Source organism: Bolinopsis microptera, chromosome 11, assembly GCF_026151205.1.
Source record: "Bolinopsis microptera isolate Bmic1 chromosome 11, MBARI_Bmic_1.0, whole genome shotgun sequence".
Classification (NCBI taxonomy): domain Eukaryota; kingdom Metazoa; phylum Ctenophora; class Tentaculata; order Lobata; family Bolinopsidae; genus Bolinopsis; species Bolinopsis microptera.
The window spans coordinates 20094866-20113746 of NC_087082.1; the positions used below are offsets into that span (position 1 = coordinate 20094866).

Consider the following 18881-nt stretch of genomic DNA (forward strand, 5'->3'; position numbering starts at 1 on the left):
GAAGAGGATACCACAAGCAATATCCTGCAATACACACCGAATAACAAGCAGAATACACACACCTATACAGTATACATTGAAAAAGGCGGTACATTGCAAAATTTACATGATTTAACATAAACTGTGCATACTTTGCATACTTGGCAAAGGGCCTGCACTACACAAAATACATCCTCAAAAATTCCTCGGTTCTAGCCTATATTCTTAGACTCCTCATAAATTCTTCACAAATATTGAACATTACGAAAGTGGTCATACCAAGGAAACAAAACTTTAATCAAAGAAACAGAGTACAAACTAAGATGAGACACAAAACCCACAATAAGCAAACAGAGTACAAACTAAGATGAGACACAAAACCTACAAAAAGCAATCAGAGAACCAACGAAAGTGTACTTTGAGACTGCATAGTTTCATGAACACACTAGTTAGAGTTACTCTAGCAGTAACACACTAGTTAGTATCATTCTCACAAATCACAGAAACCACACACTCCTCATAGAATATCACACGACTATTTATAGCACATCAGGGATATTATGCTGCTAATTCAAGCTATTCTTAACTTAGTATTCTGAACTGCTTTATGTAACTGTTATGTTATTATGCTGCTAATTCAAGCTATTCTTAACTTAGTATTCTGAACTGCTTTATGTAACTGTTATGTTATTATGCTGCTAATTCAAGCTATTCTTAACTTAGTATTCTGAACTGCTTTATGTAACTGTTATGTTATTATGCTGCTAATTCAAGCTATTCTTAACTTAGTATTCTGAACTGCTTTATGTAACTGTTATGTTATTATGCTGCTAATTCAAGCTATTCTTAACTTAGTATTCTGAGCTGTTTTATGTAACTGAAATAGCTCTGAACTCACGTGAGCTTCACAGTTAAGTGCCTGTGTTTAAGCTTTTCAGCTATCAGGAGTAATGATATGTTGTTACCCATCTGCAGGTATTTCAGTGTACACTTCCTGACTTAGGTTACAAATTCCATTGTTTCCCGTATCGTAAACCTTTAAAAGGCTACCACGTCATTGCTTGGGATCTCTTATCACATGTGTAGGTAGATAAGTTATATGTAAAGTTTTATTGTTCACAATTCCACGCTACATTTACTATACAACGGCCGTCGTCATAATGCTGTGACCTTACACTATAAGGAATACCGCTCGTGGGAGCTGGCTGGCAGTTTTGTCCATTGTTTTATCCTAAGACCTGCCCATGTTAAGCTAGGTCCAAACAGTAAATTCAATTCTTTACTTTACCATAGCCCTGACACAAATCATGGTTCAGAAATCCACCCACCTTTTTTGGGTTGGAGGTCTTGACATTGGGGTGCCTTTTCAGGAAGGATGTAAAGTTAATGTACAAGGTGAAGGGTGTGTTAGTGTGTACTGTGTGTTCTGTGTGTGGTTTACATTGGAGAGTGTGTGGTTTATGTTATTATGTGTTTGGAGAGACTGTTTACTTAACACTTCACCAACACATCACCTCTCCAGACAATACATAATAAATAAATAATAACCCTGAGAGTATGGGAATTACACACAATAACCCTGTCAATCCACCACGCACGTGGGCACGCGCGCGCACAGTCACTACTGTATAGAAATACCAGACACTTGGCATTACTCTCTCAGTTCCTCTCTTAAAACGAGTCTTCTCGTGCCCCGCTACCATCTTACCCCGCTAAAACACTCTTCTCAGTCTCTTCTGAGCATTAATATTCTGATTTCTGATTTTCTAAACATTAATATTCTGATTTTCATGATTACAGTAGAGAGCTATCCTATTGTATAAACTGCACTGCTAGATGAACTGTAAGTGGAGCAACAACCACGGCACAGCAGTGATTATCACACTGTTAGTTGTACAATAGATTGTGAAGGTAGACTATACAATATCACACAGGCACCACCTTGTCTGGTACTCTGGTACTCTGGTACTAGCAGGCACGTAACAGGCTGGTAATTTACACCACTAAAATTTGTTAAAGCAGATTATGTAAATCTCTGTCACTCTGACAGCAAATACCTCCACTTCAACTCTTCTACAATCTTTACTACAAGCTTAACTGCTCTTTTACTAGTAGCTCTACTGGGAAAGATATCTCACATATACAGTGTGTATACATGTAGACTACGTGATTAGGTGTCTTATTTGGGACTGAAGTTCTAACTTTGAGTAGAGGCAGACTGTAATTACACAGCACACATCATACTGTAATCACACTGTACTGTACTGTATAGACTGTAATCACAAAAATTACGTTTAACAATGTTACCTGCACTCTCGCACACGCACACGCACACGCACACGCACACGCACACGCACACGCACACGCACACGCACACACACACACACACACACACACACACACACACACACACACACACACACACACACACACACACACACACACACACACACACACTAGGATCACAATATGTTCCTATTTATTAGAGCAATGTACGAATTGATTTGACGCATATTTCACTACAGCAGGATATAATAATATTGTCATAATAACGTACGTTAATAATACAAGAGCTGCAGCCTGAACGCTCTGTGCCCTTTACTTATCCTCCCTGCTACATTACATTATCATGCAATGTAAGGGCACATTACATGTACCACAGTATTCAGCAATGTTCACCAAGCAGACTTCTACCAATATTTGTGAGGTAGTAAAGGTATATTTAGGTCTGACAACTAAAACACCTATGAAATAATAGACCCCACCCCTCCCAGACCCCTCCCAGACCCCTCCCAAACCCCTCCCAGACCCCTCCCAGACCCCTCCCAGACCCCTCCCCCAGACCCCTCCCAGACCCCTCCCAGACCCCTCCCAGACCCCTCCCAGACCCCTCCCAGACACCTCCCAAACACCTCCCAGGTTTGTACTGTTAAACCTCTCTCTGACATGTTCTGACTACTAGCTGTTATACTCGTGTACTGTTTTAGAAAATAGTGATGTTATTCGTAGATATTATTAGAAATTGTCAGACTGTCTCCTTATAAAGTTCTGCCAGTGATGACGAAGTATTATATTTACATGTACAGGGTGTACCACAGTATTAGATATAGGTAGTGTAGAGTGTACCACAGCTGTACCACCCCCTGTATTCGTTAGATGGGCTTGTTTAACGTTCTCTTCCTTAATATTGACAGAAAGAATAATTATAATTACCAGTTTGACAGATAGTATTATTATGTAGTGTTTGGAAGACAGGTAGTATTAAGGAACTTAGTTTTAAGGAGTAGCATTAAGGAGTAGCATTAAGAGGTAGTATATATATATTTATGTAATATATTAGTAATATATTAGTAATATATTAGTAATATATTAGTGTTAAACTGTAAGAACATTACACTAAAAAGGGGTGTCCGTGTGTTTTGTGGGTAGTCGAGGATCTAGGGCGTAACAACTCTAGAGATGCTTTTATCCTCCTCTGTTTTGAGCGACATAAAATTATTTTCCATTACAATTAACTGTATGACAGGTAGTGGTATTACACAAAAAAGGAGTGCCCTAAACTTCTACAGAAAATTAGTGGTAAACCACGTGACATTGTGTGGTAACACGTGACATGACATGTGACATTGTCATGGTAACACGTGACATGACACGTGACATTGTCATGGTAACACGTGACATGACTGTCAGGTGTAAGGTGTGCTGTAAACAATGTAAACTTGTACATCTCCTCACACAATACCGTCAACTCTTTTGGAATAATGATCGGATAAACTTAACGTCACCTGATTGGCTGTTGTCGGAAATGAGAGCTTCTCATTGGCTGAGAGCGGTCACGTGATAGTGATCCTGGGATAATTCGATACACGCAGGCAGCAGAGCGGGGTATTATCGCTTATAACTACACAAGCAGCTGATACATGTAGAATATCAGAGTTTAACAGGTTATATACAGGGAGGAGTCTTATTTAACACCTGTAACCATGACAATGTCACGTGTCATGTCACCTGTTACACAGTGTCAAGTATTTTAGCACAACCAATCAACTGTTAATAATACAACACTGAGGTCATTCAGAAAATACGCTCGACGAAAAGTAAGAAAATCTTTTCAAAACGCAAATCGTCGTGACAGAATTTAAACTATGAGTAGAAAGGAAGTAGGTTAAGAATCAGTAAAAACGTTAAACTCAATATTCATAGAGCCAAATGACAAATGAAAACAGTCTTCAAGTGAAGCAAAGTTAGACAAATTTGAGAATTCGCTTAGAACCGGGATAATATTAACATAATATGATTATATTATGTAACCACTAACACGAACTTCAACTAATCGTAATCGTACGTGATAGCGAAGGTCTGGCTAAAATCGCTGAACGGTGGGCTGCAGATTGAAGCTGGACTTTCCATCTGTCTATTCTCAGAGCTTGTTTCAGCCACAGTCACCTATTACTTACGATTATAAACGGACGTTAAATAACTAGTGCCATATTTTCAAATCAAATCACACAATCTACGAGGAGAGAGAAATGAGATAATTGAAGGTTTGAGAGATATCACAAAACAAGAACCTTAACAAGACAAGCATTACCATGACAACAAGACACACGCCAGCGAGCTCCTTAAACCACCTCTTGTAATAAACATTAGAGCGCTGTATTATACAACCCTCCACATGGTATAATAGCCCTCAGGCAACCAACCTCCAATCAGAGCAGCTCACTAGTGTCACGTGATCGTTATTAGCCAATCAGAAGGCTGGACTCGTTCCTTTGTATTGAGACCCCCTGTGTGGAGGCTGGTGATTGGTTAGGCCCCGATTATACCTCTCTCTGATAGTCTGATTGGTTGTTAGACAAGTCACGTGATATGTTGGCACGATGCCAGACTGTTGGAGTGCCAGAGGGAGAAACCAAGTTAGAGTTATATTACATTGTTTAACATATATTCTAGAACAGTCTGTAATTGATCATTAGTTGCGAGTCAGCGAGTTGGAGAGAGAGAGAGAGAGAGAGAGAGAGAGAGAGAGAGAGAGAGAGAGAGAGAGAAAGTGAGACAGCTGAGTGGAAGGCTGCTGCTCCATGTTACCCTCAGGGTCAGACAAGTGAACTGAGGCAGAAACTTGGACTACAAGACTAAAGACGGGCTACTTCTGCCAACTGGATTGTAACGTAGTTCACGAAGGGGGCTATAGTGTGGTTTTGTGGTTATGGATGACATTTTTAGCATCGAGTTTGAAAGATGTGAGCACAATTCTACACACAATCAGATAAGAACACAAATTAACATAATATTAGCTGAATTAAACTTAATTATATCAAGTTATCAAGCTAAGATACAGTACTTATTGTCTCTATTTATCTCTCACTTATTGTATTGGTAGCTATCATTATGGTTAGAATCGTTTAATTCAATCAGCTGGCAGACATTTCAGCTTCTTAACCTGCCTTAGATCTAGATAAAAAGATAAGAAACGGAATAGTTTAAAACAATGAAAAAAGGAATGATATAAAACTAAGCAATATAAATATCAACATTCTCCTAAGATAAGCACTATACATGATATTATTACATTGCAAACTGTAAAGGAAAAGCAAGTTGTAGACAAGTAAAATAGAGTGTGAGTAGTTGAGGAGACAGATCACACATGTAACTGTGATATGAAACTAGTTCTTAAGTAGCCATACTGTGTTCTGATTGGTTGGAGAAAGGTATATTCTGTGTTCTCATTGGTCGGAGAAAGGGATATTCTGAGTTCTGATTGGTTGGATAATCGCAAAGACGCTGAACAGGTGATTTGTTTGTTCACCAGTATAGTTCTTTGTAAGTTGGTAGAGGTACTAACTACTATGGTAAAACTTTACATAAGTGGAGGAAATAATACGACTAAACACGTTTCCGAAAACATTAAGTAGAGTTTGAATAACTTGATTGCAGATGGATATTATGATGGGTGATAGGGTATAATGTTGTTTTTAATTTTATCAATAGAAATTGGGCCGTTCTTTAACAATACAAAATACGTTGATGTGCTTTAAGATCTTTTCGTTTCTTCATATAACATAATTAACTATCAAGATACAAAGCAACCCCCAAACACTTACATGGTTAGAGTAGCTATGTCATGAATGCCATGGTCTGTGAGAACTTTAGTCAAGTGTGACAATCCGATATCTGCCAACCATTCCGACAAACTTTGGTCACTGTCAACTGAAAGTAAAGCAATTAATTAATTAATTAATTACAATAAAGAGACAAAAAACAAAAGTTTCAAATAAGAAGTTTATGATGACAAATGCCCACAGCAGTTTTAATGAAGAATGGCTGACTCAGTTGAATTAAATTGTTCACTGAAAAACAGAAGCCATTAACTATGAATTCTTGGTATGCAATTGGCAAATGATTATTGTGTAAATATATTCGATCAAAATTCATTAGCATGTGAATTTATTAAAATAGCAAACTATGTAATACATATTTGAATGTATTAGATAGTAAATTTGAACTAGTTGATATGTTTAGTGAGAAAAGAACACAGCAGCACGACACAGCAGATAACAAGACACAACAAAACTTACAATAATAAGCAAAATCCATTCCAGTACAAAAATCCTGAGTAAAAACCGTTCAACCACGTTTTGAGGCTCATGAATGGTTGCGATGCATTGTGCAAATAATAGTGTTTTCATTCAATTTCAATCAATAAAGAAGGAAGATACAGTCAGTGCTTTTCATGCCGAAAGCTGTCACACTTTTTTAAACACAGCCAAAACAAACCAAACTCAGAGAATTAGTTTACCTGATGAAGTGTCGAAAGAGTCTGTTGAAATAGCAGAAAGTCGGTTTTCTGCACGAGACATCCAAATAAGCTGGCAAGATAGTTTTAATTAGATTGGGGCATTATACTTTGAAACTACCTCTCTAGTCTCTGCGGAAGGCAATAAATGCCTAGAAAATGCGATCGAATGCAGAAGTAGGATCTACATAATATCTTAACACATGGAGCTAGTACATACTTTAAAAATAGGGCCTTTATTATATATCCCAGCCTGCGAGGCATGATATTATGTGATATAATGTCTAGTAATTGTTTAAGAGACTTCTCTGGCAGTTACGAAGCTAGAGAGAATGTGGGAAAACTGAAGGGATAGGAAGCAGTTCTGCCTGACTGCATCAGTAATGATGTAATGACCGGTAATGAGCGCTTCCCAAACACACAAGGATATATCTTGTGTTCTTGGCTAGTATATATGAAACATTTGACTCGGAGTTGTGGAGTGAGCTATGTGCCTTGCCGGGCTAAAGTAGTGGATGTCCTTGCTGTACGGCAAGTTAAACAAGGAACTGAAACTACTAGGTTCCGTACAGGCTCAACTCTACACCCATGTCAATATGTTCATATGCAAGCCTCTTGATTATATAATGAGAAAAATGAAGGGCCCCGCTGACCCTGGCGTCCGGGGGTGCCATCTTGAGGGGCGCAAAATCGTCGTTTGAATGTGGGACAATTTTGAAAAACTTAACTGGGGTACTAGCAAAACTGTGCGTTTTGCTCTAGAAACACACTTTTTTAGAGATTTTAACGGCGTATCCTCTAAAATCACCTAATTTGTTCAATTTTAGGGAGGGGCGCCAAAATGGGATGGGGCACAAACAGGGGGGGTGCATTTTTGGCGGGGCGCCAACAGGCAACGTTATGCCACTGCTTACAATGCAAGAGATTATAGGAGGGAGATTTTAAGAACAGCTTGGGAGAATGGATATATCTGTTTTCAATTACCAAAGAAAAGTGGTTTCAAAAAAGGAAATTTCTGGGACCAACATTTTATCTGGCACTAAACTCTGGTAAAAACCTTTTTAAAAGCTGCAAAAGCTTGCTTTTATTTTGAGCAGAGAAAGTTGTCCGAAAGTCAGATAGTGCAACCCAACTCCACATACATGAAAAATGTTCATCCTATTTCACATGAATGATCAAAAAGATTGTTTTTGATGCCTAAGTGTGAATGATATCGCTCTAGACCGACCCAAATTGTGCAACAACATCATAAGCTTCTTTAACAGGTCTGCGTTTGAGTTATAGGAAAATAATTCTTAAAATTGATTTGTATTATCACTACAGTACAAGGGCGATTAAATCTCGCTCATTTGATCATGTATCTACCTAAACAAAACCAGTATTCTGTCCCAACTAAACTCGAGTAAATGCAGCTAGATTGTGTTCGTGTAATGATGGCTTTGAAAGTTTGTAATCGGTGACAGAGATCATTTATCTACAATCAAATAATGTAGCTGAGACACCTCACAGCAAGTAGACCAAAGTGGCTCTTGCTTGTGAACAGTACATCAATCAAATAATCAAAAACTACAAAAAAAATAGTAAGCTTCCGTGTTAACAATGACACCATTACAAAGGTACCCTCCAATATAATACATAAATATTTTATAGAACATAATATGGTATTCTGGAAACAGTATTCGAGACTAAACTCTAAGCAGCTGTCCTGCTACAAGTAAACTTGGGCAAAGTTATCGAGTGCGTGTGGTGGTTATATTAGCCTTTTTGCTCGTCGACGAGTCCAACTCCACAAATTTTTGCAAAACAATTTAAATTTTTGCTAAACAATTTAAATTTTCGGATTCAAAATTCTTTTCAAACCTAAAAACAAAAAATTTAAAAGTTGAAATCCAAAAATCAACAACTGTTTCATGCCAGAACTCGAAATTTTTGATCTACAGGGAGTACCATAGAAAGTGTGACTTTTTGAGAAGTTATACAAATTGCTCTAACCGGAGCCCTCTCGATCTCGCTTGCGGTAGCGCACGACCGCCCAAAGCGGTGAAACAAGCGCGTTACGCAGTATGCGTATACACATGGCTATGTGAAAATAAAGTTAAGTTAAGTTTTCATCACATTGTGTCACTAGGTGTCAAATTTATGCATATCAAATTTCAAGTCCCCATCAATTTTTACTTCTCACAAATTACTTAATTTTGTTATGGTGCTAATTTAAGAACTTGAGCTTGCTGTAATTTAGAGGTCTCAAGAAAAAAAATTTCGAAATCAACATTTTAGCTGTTTTTGACAGTAAAGAATAATGTTTATCATTTGCTTCTGTTCCTATCAAAAATTTTGTTCCTAGCCGAAGTTTACCTGAGGACCCCAGGCTTTAATGTTGTAAACAACATTTCCGAATAGAGATTAGGCGGAATGACAGGCTGAGCGCGGCCCAGTAAGCCGAAGTGCGAAAATATTGTTGGTCAAAGGTCAGCGCTCATAAAATTGCGCAAGCGATTTTCTATCGCGCGTAGTGCATGAAAATCGAGTTTATCTGGCGTAGTGAAAATCTTGATTAACGATGTCCAACCCATCAAGATCGTTGCTATCAGCTATGCGCAGCAAGAATGCTAGTTTGCGCGGCGCGGCGAAGTCCTCCAATGAAAATCGAGTCTAAAAATATTTTTATCCGACTGTTTTTGATTAATCACCCCAAAACTTTCAAAATATGTGTTAGGGATCATTTGTGATGTAGAAGAGATTGTCCGGGCAAGGAAGATCTTCAAAACTTTTTTATTCGATTTTGAAAATCTTGGACCTCAGCCATTACATGAATAATGTCAATTTCAGATGATGTTGATGATGAAGATGATGAAGTTGATGATGAGGCTGAGAATGTAGAGGAAGAGGTTTCAGAAGAGTGAGCTGAAAAGAAGACAAGTTTCTATTCTAATTTATTGATTATTATATTTATTGCAATAAACATATAATATTCATTATTCCAGGAGTGATGACAGGATATTCTTTTTATCAATTCAACTATATTTCTGACAAAATTTAGTTAAAAATAACCGTGAAGTTTAATTCTGTTCAAAACTATTAAAGTGGAAAAAAGTCACACTTTATACAATACACCCTTGTATATGCTTTGCAGAAACATTCATTACAATATTTATATATTTAACTGACCGGCACTTTAAACAGTAATTTCAAACTGATTATATTGGCTTCGTTTTCAAAAAGTCATGCTATGACGAAAAAATAAATATTCGATACTTTTCTTTGTTGTCTGTACTCTAAATCTTTTCTACAGAAGACCAGGAACAAAGAAAATGGTGTATGTGGTCTACTGGGTCGAATAATCAGACTGATGGCGAAGAAAATTACTGTGAAGTGATGAATTCAAGCTTATTGAATGTTGGACTTTATGGTTGTAGCGCATTGCGAGGCTAAGCTTTGCATGCAGCCTCTTCATGCACTCGGGCAGCGTATAATAATAGTTATTAGACCGTTTATATTAGTTTTATGATGACTGTACACTGTTCACGAAAGCTTTTATGAACAGTGTTATACTAGTACCATATCTAAATAATCGTTAGGGCAATGGGGGACATTTTTGATCAAAGTCGAGCTTGATCTTACGAATTTACCGTTATGGTAGCAACATACATCCCACTTCGCTGCTTACTTGTACTCTGCCAATTACATCGCATGATTCAATCGAATTGAATATTTTTTTTCTCTTTCTCAAAAGTTAAGTGGTTCCTTTTCGTTCGTTCGTCAAAAGATGAGTACATCAAACATCCACTGTATCTTCACATTGGACACCGAACTTATGTTTGATGCAAATTTATTTAGTTGAATCATTGCAATTGTTATTACTTAATGAATATTATCTAAATTATCTGGTTACAATTGTACAATGCAATAATTCCAAGGGGGATCCTATCCCACGGTTTCAGTAGTTAATTGTTAAATATGTTTTACAAACAGCCACTCTGGACTACTTGCTGTGAAGTGTTGAAGCTAAAGAGAGTTGTTTATCCGATCTTTCCAGTACTCTTGGCCTTGGTTCAAAGAGTTAATATAAACAAGAAATGCAGCCGCATTTCTTGTGCGGATGGCTGCTCAATTTCCCAATCCATAATGGTGTCTCATATTATATTGCATATAATCACATAATATATTGATTATCAAAATCATATTTTCTATTTCTATGCAACCGTAAGCTTAATGCTTATGCAATCTGACACGGATCTGAGCATAATACTAACTCTAAATAAAATGTAAAATCCGGATTGGAGTATTATTTATGAGTCGCATTGTTGTAATGTATTCTGGGTAAAATTATCTTTATCCCGGTTGTTGCGACAAGTAAAAATGCTCTTATTAGGGAAAGGAGATAACCCTTATAACATCAATCAAACCATATTAGGCTCCCACGTTTCACACTTCTCATTGGTCAGTACGATTCCCGCCATTTTCACTCCACACTAGATACATACCTACACACTTCACATCATGCACCTGTTCACCGTTGTAGCACTCCATGCTTCTGTATCATGTGTAGTATATTTAGTAGTAGTTTTAGGAATGTACAGTATTTACTATAAAAGTTTGTCGTCGTATAAACTAATTTTGTTATGAATTTTGTTATGACTTTTTTGTATCGAATTTTTGGATAAAGTTGATTGATTAAAAATAAATTAATGTACACAAATTTTGCCTCAGATATATGTTTTTTACGTTTTGAATTTTTAACACTTGTTTTTAGATCATGAATACGATCTAAATAAAATGCTATTTATTAACATATCCGCCACTAGACTATATTTTTCTATAAATTAGTGGAATCCCTGCATGGTGAAAATTTGTAGTTTGCTTGACCAGTTTAGTGCCACTCATTGGCAGTAGGTAACATAACTTTGAAGAACTTGAGCTGAGTCTGACTTTTTTTCTTCAAACAGGACAGTAACACAACAGTAAGACTTGGTTGAATGGTTGGAACTACAAATAACAATGGACATTGGCTAAGTAAAGCAACCATATTCAGTTCTATATTTTTTATTTGTGACACTTCACGTAATACAGTATGATAAAAAACTGCAATGAGTAGTGATGTCGAGCAGCTGCTAGAAGCACCAGAAGCCTCCAGTGACAGGGAGACAGTAAATAACGGAGAGAACGTCAAACGTGGTATCTGGAACTACATATACCTGTATAAGATGCCTCAGCTTTCACCTGATACACTTGTTGGATTTTCCACTAGATACAAGGTATCATTCTCAGCATGTTTATTGTTGTGATTTGTGTTAATTATAGTTCATTGTCTTGAAAACGGTATGAAATTAGATATTTTTGTACCTAAAATGCTTGCTTGCTTGGAAATGACACAATATAATGTTTGGGAATTATGAGTTGAAATTTTACTTGTGGCAGCACGCCAGATATAAATTATGGAAGTGACCTCAAGGAAAAGGTGTCCTTGAAAAGTCTTGTCTGTGGTTCATGATAATATCTTCTTTAGTTGTTTTACATACTTTTAACATGTATAATTTCAGTATTCGGCGATTGACACATCCCCTCTTTCAAAGTATGTGATGCATCCTCTATGGAACTGGGGTGTTACAGTAAGAAAATTTCATTTCTTATCTTTCAAATTTCAATTGGCACCATGATCTCGATAGGGGTAATTCATGTCAAATTGTGTTCCTTTAATTTTAAGTCCATTTTGTCCACCACACTCTATCTTTTTGTGTTGTTATCTACACAGTAATTGTAGCATGTCATGTATATTGATGGTATTACAAGTAATCTGATATCCTGATTAAGAACTGATGTAGGCAGAGTCAAATTCCTTTGTAATGCAATTAGCTTCCCTTTGTTCCTGAATATTGCTGTTAAATTTATGTTAAAAGATGTACTGACATACCACCAACTTGTTATCAAGGACATAGAGGTTGACGTCAGTACTGAAATTACTGCTTATCTTTACCTTCTTTTACAGTTTTACATTATATGTTATATTCAGGTGCCTTATGTTTCTTAAAATTAAGAGAATAAATCATACCATATATTTTACTACATAACCAAGGCACGATTTCAGAAATAAGAGTATCTGTAGTTTGCAAAAAATGTATCATAATTAATTTTTGTTCAATGTAATACCTACAATCTACATCGCATGAAGCTGAAACCATGTATCCTTAATCAACCTGGCATTCCAAGTCTGGATCAAAACGCTAAATGTATTTATGTGTTAATTATGGATAGAATGATATTCAAGTAAAGTTGAATTAATTAAGTGAGTGAACATACAATCTGACGACTGACAATCATGAAAAATACCAATTAGCACTCTTACAATATGATAAAACTAATAAGATAAGCTGCAGCTGTTCAGAGCAAATAAACTGAATCTCCTTCATGTCTCATCAGATACATGTCCTTTATATGCAGCGAATTTGATTGATTTTTCAACAGCGAAGTGATATAATATAAATGTTGCAATACACAATTTAACTTGAAAATAATCAATGACTGTATGTTTTGTCCACATTAAATAATCTCGTTGTTTTTAAAAAAGAAAACAATTACATTAAGATAAATCATCTGAAACTGACCTAAGTTGATAGATGAGTTCACAACTGAAATATGTGTATATTACAAGTACACTGTGTGTATACACTGTTCAGTTGGTAAATAAGATAACACTTAAATAACTCGGAAAGAATTTCCACTACTTTTAGTTTAAAGGTCATATCTTCCTAATTTACATAAACTAACCGCCTGTATTTAAAACAAGTAAGACATGACAAATTTCAAAAGGTCGTATTTTTGTGCACCTTTTCAACCAAACCTGGTGACTATTCTCACAACCTGGTTTGTAGTCAGTAGCAAAGTTGAAACTGAGAACTGTCACTCTGTTACACACTACCTTTAGGTTTGTAGAAGTTTTGGTTATTATCCAGTGTTTGAATATATCAGCTGGTACATTGTTTAGAAACTGTGCATTGTGATTGTATGGAGTACATCCCCCAATATAATAACCCCACTGCTTGGTTCTAACAATTTTATAAATCCCCATATGTTTCTCACTACTTCCACCTTCTCCAGATAGAGTATAATACATTCTTATCTTCACTGGCCATGTAGTGTTAGTTATCATCTGTACTGGTTCGTAGGGTGACAGGGTGTAGGGTGTGCCCCACTCATACTGTATCCAAGCTATAAATAAGTTAGATATTACATAATATGGAACAATTGATTGATATGATGTGTAAATAACGGATAACATGTCACTAACTACGCATTTAAGAATAAAGAATTGTGAAAATTTAAATTGTAAAAATACCTTAATTAACCTATACTATTACATATTAGATCTCTTACCTGATTCTATTTCCTCAGTTTGATTAGCAACATCTTTACAATCCTTACCATCACTGTTTTGTACATCTTCAGTATTTTCATTAACTTCTAGCTCTTTAGAGCTACTTGACTCTTCACTATTCCTCCCTTTAATAAGATTCTCTACACAAAATTTCACTTCAGCACATTCACAATCTCCGGTGATAGCAGCAATGAAGTCCGTCAACTCATTTAATTCAAATGGAAATGTGCGGCGGAACTTTTTGACATCCAGCTGTTTCAGAATGTACATAGAATTCTCATCTAATCCCTTGGATTTTAGGGCTAAGGAAACATAGGTAATAAGGCAATTACCTATGATGTTTAAATCATTTGCAGCAATAGCTAGGGACATGTCAATCCGATGTTTGGGTAGCTCAGAAAAACCAGCCATGTATCTTTGTAAGAAGACAAATTTTCTATTTCCACTGAAAGTAACATTCTTCACAAAGCAGCTGACGTATCTGCTGTCTTTTAGATTATAATGTGTTCTGCTAGCAATCTCACAAGCAAATAACATCTCTTCGTACGAGTTGTTCTCAAACTTTAGTACTTCTGCCTTGTAAAACTTCAGGCACCTCTTAGTCAACCACGACACATCGAATACATGTGCCATTTTGTTAACTTCTTCAAAGTTGTCTTTTTCCAGTTTATCAACTTCACCAGAGTACATCGCTTCAACAAAGCAGTCAACTGCCAGATTGGCGAAATCATCCACCTCAATAGACGACTGAAATGTGTCAGATATTAATTATTAGAATTTAACCATAAGTTTAACATCGTCTATAGTAGACATTTTATTGCAAGCACTTAATTGTACAGTCACTAATTTTACTAACAGTATCGTCCTGCTCTTAATATTTTTACCTGAAACAGGTTGGTGGTCAGTTTGTCAATTACAGGACTGTTGTAGGACATGATCATGGAATTAGTTCTGATCTCTTGTCCATCTCTCAGCTTCAGAAGCAGATTTCCGTGTACAGGAGAGTTGATGTGTTCTACACCAAAGTTGGCTGGTACTTTAATTTTTGAAGCCATAGCCAACTCCTAAAATGTAAATTGCGAATTTGAAGCTCATAGAATTAAAGTCTATAATAATTGATTATAACCGTAGCGTGTAAACTCAGAATAGCATTCCTAATTTAATAATGTGGTGGTAACAATCAAACAGTAAAAAGGAACTTTTCCTTAAAGAGGTCGTGAAGAAGAATCAAATTAAAACAATTAAAATAATCTTCAATATGCCATAAAAATATGAATGTGGCTGCCAGCTATCTTCAGTGCCAAATTTGAAATGTAGCTAATAAAATTTAAGAATTTAAGTTATAACATTAATTAATCTCGTCGTTAAAAAAAACAAAAAGCACATTGAGATAAATCATCTAAAACTGACCTCAGTTAATAAATGAGTTCACAACTGAATTATGTGTATACTACAAGTACACTGTGTATACACTGTTCAGTTAGTAAATAAGATAACACTTAAATAATTCGGAAAGGATTTCCACTACTTTTAGTTTAGAGGTCATATCTGCCTAATTTACATAAACTAACCGCCTGTATTTAAAACAAGTAAATCACGAAAACAATTAATAGGTCGTATTTTCGTGCACCTTTTCAACCAAACCTGGTGACTATTCTCGCAACCTGGTTTGTAGTCAGTAGCAAAGTTGAAATTGAGAACTGTCACCCTGTTACACACTACCTTTAGGTGTGTAGAAGTTTTGGTTATAATCCAGTGCTTGAATTTATCAGCTGGTACATTGTTTAGAAAATTTTCGCAGTAGCTGCGTGGAGTACATCCCACAATATAATAACTCCACTGATTGGTTCTAACATCTTTATAAATCCCAATACGTTTCTCACTGCTTCCACCTAATCCAGACAGAGTATAATTCACACATATCTGGTTTAATGACCGTGACATAGTGTTAGTTATCATCTGTACTGGTTCGTAGGGTGACAAGTTGTGGGTGCCCCGGCCCCACTGATACTGTACCCAACCTAGAAATATATTAGATATTACATAATATGGAACAATTGATCAATACGACGTGTAAATAGCCGATAATGTGTCACTAACTACGCATTTAAGAATAAAGAATTGTGAAAGTTTAAATTGTAAAAATACCTTAATTAACCTATTACATATTACATCATTTACCTGATTCTATAATTTCCTCAGTTTGATTAGCAACATCTTTACAATCCTCACCATCACTGTCTTGTGCATCTTCAGTATTTTCATCAACTTCTAGCTCTTCTTTAGAGCTACTATTCCTCCCTTCAATAAGATTCTCTACACAAGATTTCACTTCAGCACATTCACAATCTCCGGTGATAGCAGCAATGAAGTCCGTCAACTCATTTAATTCAGAGGGAAAAGTACGGCGGAACTTTTGGACATCCAACTTTTTCAGAATGTACAGAGAATTCTCATCTAGTCCCTTGCATTTTGAGGCTAAGGAAATATAAGTAATAAGGCAATTACCTATGATGTTTAAATCATTGGCAGCAATAGCTAGGGACATATCAATCCGATGTTTAGGTAGCTCAGCAAAACCAGCCATGTATCTTTGTAAGAAGACAAATTTTCTATTTCCACTGAAAGTAACATTCTTCACAAAGCAGCTGACGTATCTGCTGTCTTTTAGATTATAATGTGTTCTGCTAGCAATCTCACAAGCAAATAACATCTCTTCGTACGAGTTGTTCTCAAACTTTAGTACTTCTGCCTTGTAAAACTTCAGGCACCTCTTAGTCAACCACGACACATCGAATACATGTGCCATTTTGTTAACTTCTTCAAAGTTGTCTTTTTCCAGTTTATCAACTTCACCAGAGTACATCGCTTCAACAAAGCAATCAACTGCTTGCTTTGTAAAATCATCCACCTCAATAGACGACTGAAATGTGCCAGATATTAATTATTAGAATAACAATAAGTTTAACATCGCCTGGAGTAGACATTTTATTGCAAACACTTAATTGTACAGTCACTAATTTTACTAACAGTATCGTCCTGCTCTTAATATTTTACCTGAAACAGGTTGGTGGTCAGTTTTTCAACAACAGGACTATTGTAGGACATGATCATGGAATTAGTTCTGATCTCTTGTCCATCTCTCAGCTTAAGAAGCAGATTTCCGTGTACTGGAGAGTCGATGTGCTCTACACCAAAGTTGGCTGGTACTTTAATTTTTGAAGCCATAGCCAACTCCTAAAACATAAATTGCGAATTTAAAGGTCGTAGAATTAAAGTCTATAATAATTGATTATAACCGTAGCGTGTAGACTCAGTAAACAATTTCTAATTTAATTATTTGTATAAAAAATTGGCAACAATTAAACAGTAAAAAGGTGCTATTCATTCAAAAAGTCGTGAGGAAGAATCAAATCAAAACAATAGAAATAATCTTTAACATGCCATAAAAATATGAATTTGGCTGCTAGCTATCTTCAGTGCCAAATTTGAAATGTAGCTAATCAAATTTTTAAAAGGTTATAACATTAATTAATCTCGTCGTTAAAAAAAAAGAAACGCACATCGAGATATAATATCATCTGAAACTGACCTCAGTTGATAAATAAGTACACAACTGAATTATGTGTATATAACAAGTACACTGTGTTTACACTGTTCAGTTGGTAAATAAGATAACACTAAAATAATTCGGACAGAATTTCCAATAATTTTAGTTTAGAGGTCAGATCTGCCTAATTTACATAAACTAACCGACCGTATTTAAAACAAGTAAGTCATCATAATGATTAGAACGTTTAAAAAGTCTTATTTTCGTGCACCTTTTCAACCAAACCTGGTGACTATTCTCACAAAGTTTGTAGTCAGTAGCAAAGTTGAAATTGAGAACTCTCCTCCTGTTACATACTAACTTTAGGTGTGTAGAAGTTTTGGTTATTATCCAGTGTTTGAATTTATCTGCTGGTACATTGTTTAGAAACTGTGTATTGGAACTGATTGGAGTACATCCCGCAATAAAATAACTCCACCGATAAGGTGACGTTGCATCTCTATAAATCACAACTGCTTTCTCACTACTCCCACCTTCTCCAGGTAGAGTATAATACACAGACATATAGTTCCCTGACTGTGTAGTGTTAGTTATCATCTGTACTGGTTCGTAGTGTGACAGGGTGTAGTATGTGTTCCTTACACACTGTATCCAACCTAGAAATATATTAAATATTATATAGTATGGAACAATTGATTGATACGACGTGTAAATAGCCGATAACGTGTCACTAACTACGCATAAGAATAAAGAATTGTGAAAATTTAAATTGTAAAATTACCTTAATTAACCTATTACATATTATATCTCTTACTTGATTTTATTTCAACAGTTTGATTAGCAATATCTTTACAGTCCTTACCATCACTGTCTTGTACATCTTCAGTATTTTTATCAACTTCTAGCTCTTCTTTAGAGCTACTTACATCTTCACTATTCCTCCCTTCAATAGGTACTGGAAGATCAGCATTGAACTGAGAACAAATATAACAAATGACAAATTCTGAGTTTAAATTGTAAAAATACCTTAATTAACCTATTACATATTATATCATATACCTGATTCTATTTCCTCAGTTTGATTAGCAACATCTTTACAATCCTCACCATCACTGTCTTGTACATCTTCAGTATTTTCATCAACTTCTAGCTCTTCTTTAGAGCTACTTACATCTTCACTATTC

At 35.9% G+C, this 18881-nt stretch overlaps 3 protein-coding genes across 5 annotated transcripts in view; 1 reads left to right on the forward strand and 2 right to left on the reverse strand.

Moving 5' to 3' along the window:
• LOC134823562 (uncharacterized) overlaps positions 1-6844 on the reverse strand; it is a 35537-nt gene extending 28693 nt beyond the window's left edge. For both annotated transcript variants that reach the window (XM_063835087.1, XM_063835086.1), the window contains exons 1-2: positions 6779-6844; positions 6084-6189 (exon numbers count right to left, since the gene is read on the reverse strand). In XM_063835087.1, coding sequence (XP_063691157.1) covers positions 6084-6189; positions 6779-6839 — 167 coding nt within the window. In that variant the 5' untranslated portion in view covers positions 6840-6844. The remainder of the gene's footprint in view (positions 1-6083; positions 6190-6778) is intronic.
• LOC134822809 (chitooligosaccharidolytic beta-N-acetylglucosaminidase-like) overlaps positions 1-18881 on the reverse strand; it is a gene marked incomplete in the record, with an annotated part of 941725 nt that overhangs the window by 443059 nt on the left and 479785 nt on the right.
• LOC134823558 (ethanolaminephosphotransferase 1-like) overlaps positions 11844-18881 on the forward strand; it is a 35749-nt gene continuing 28711 nt past the window's right edge. For both annotated transcript variants that reach the window (XM_063835081.1, XM_063835082.1), the window contains exons 1-2: positions 11844-12030; positions 12316-12384. In XM_063835081.1, coding sequence (XP_063691151.1) covers positions 11863-12030; positions 12316-12384 — 237 coding nt within the window. In that variant the 5' untranslated portion in view covers positions 11844-11862. The remainder of the gene's footprint in view (positions 12031-12315; positions 12385-18881) is intronic.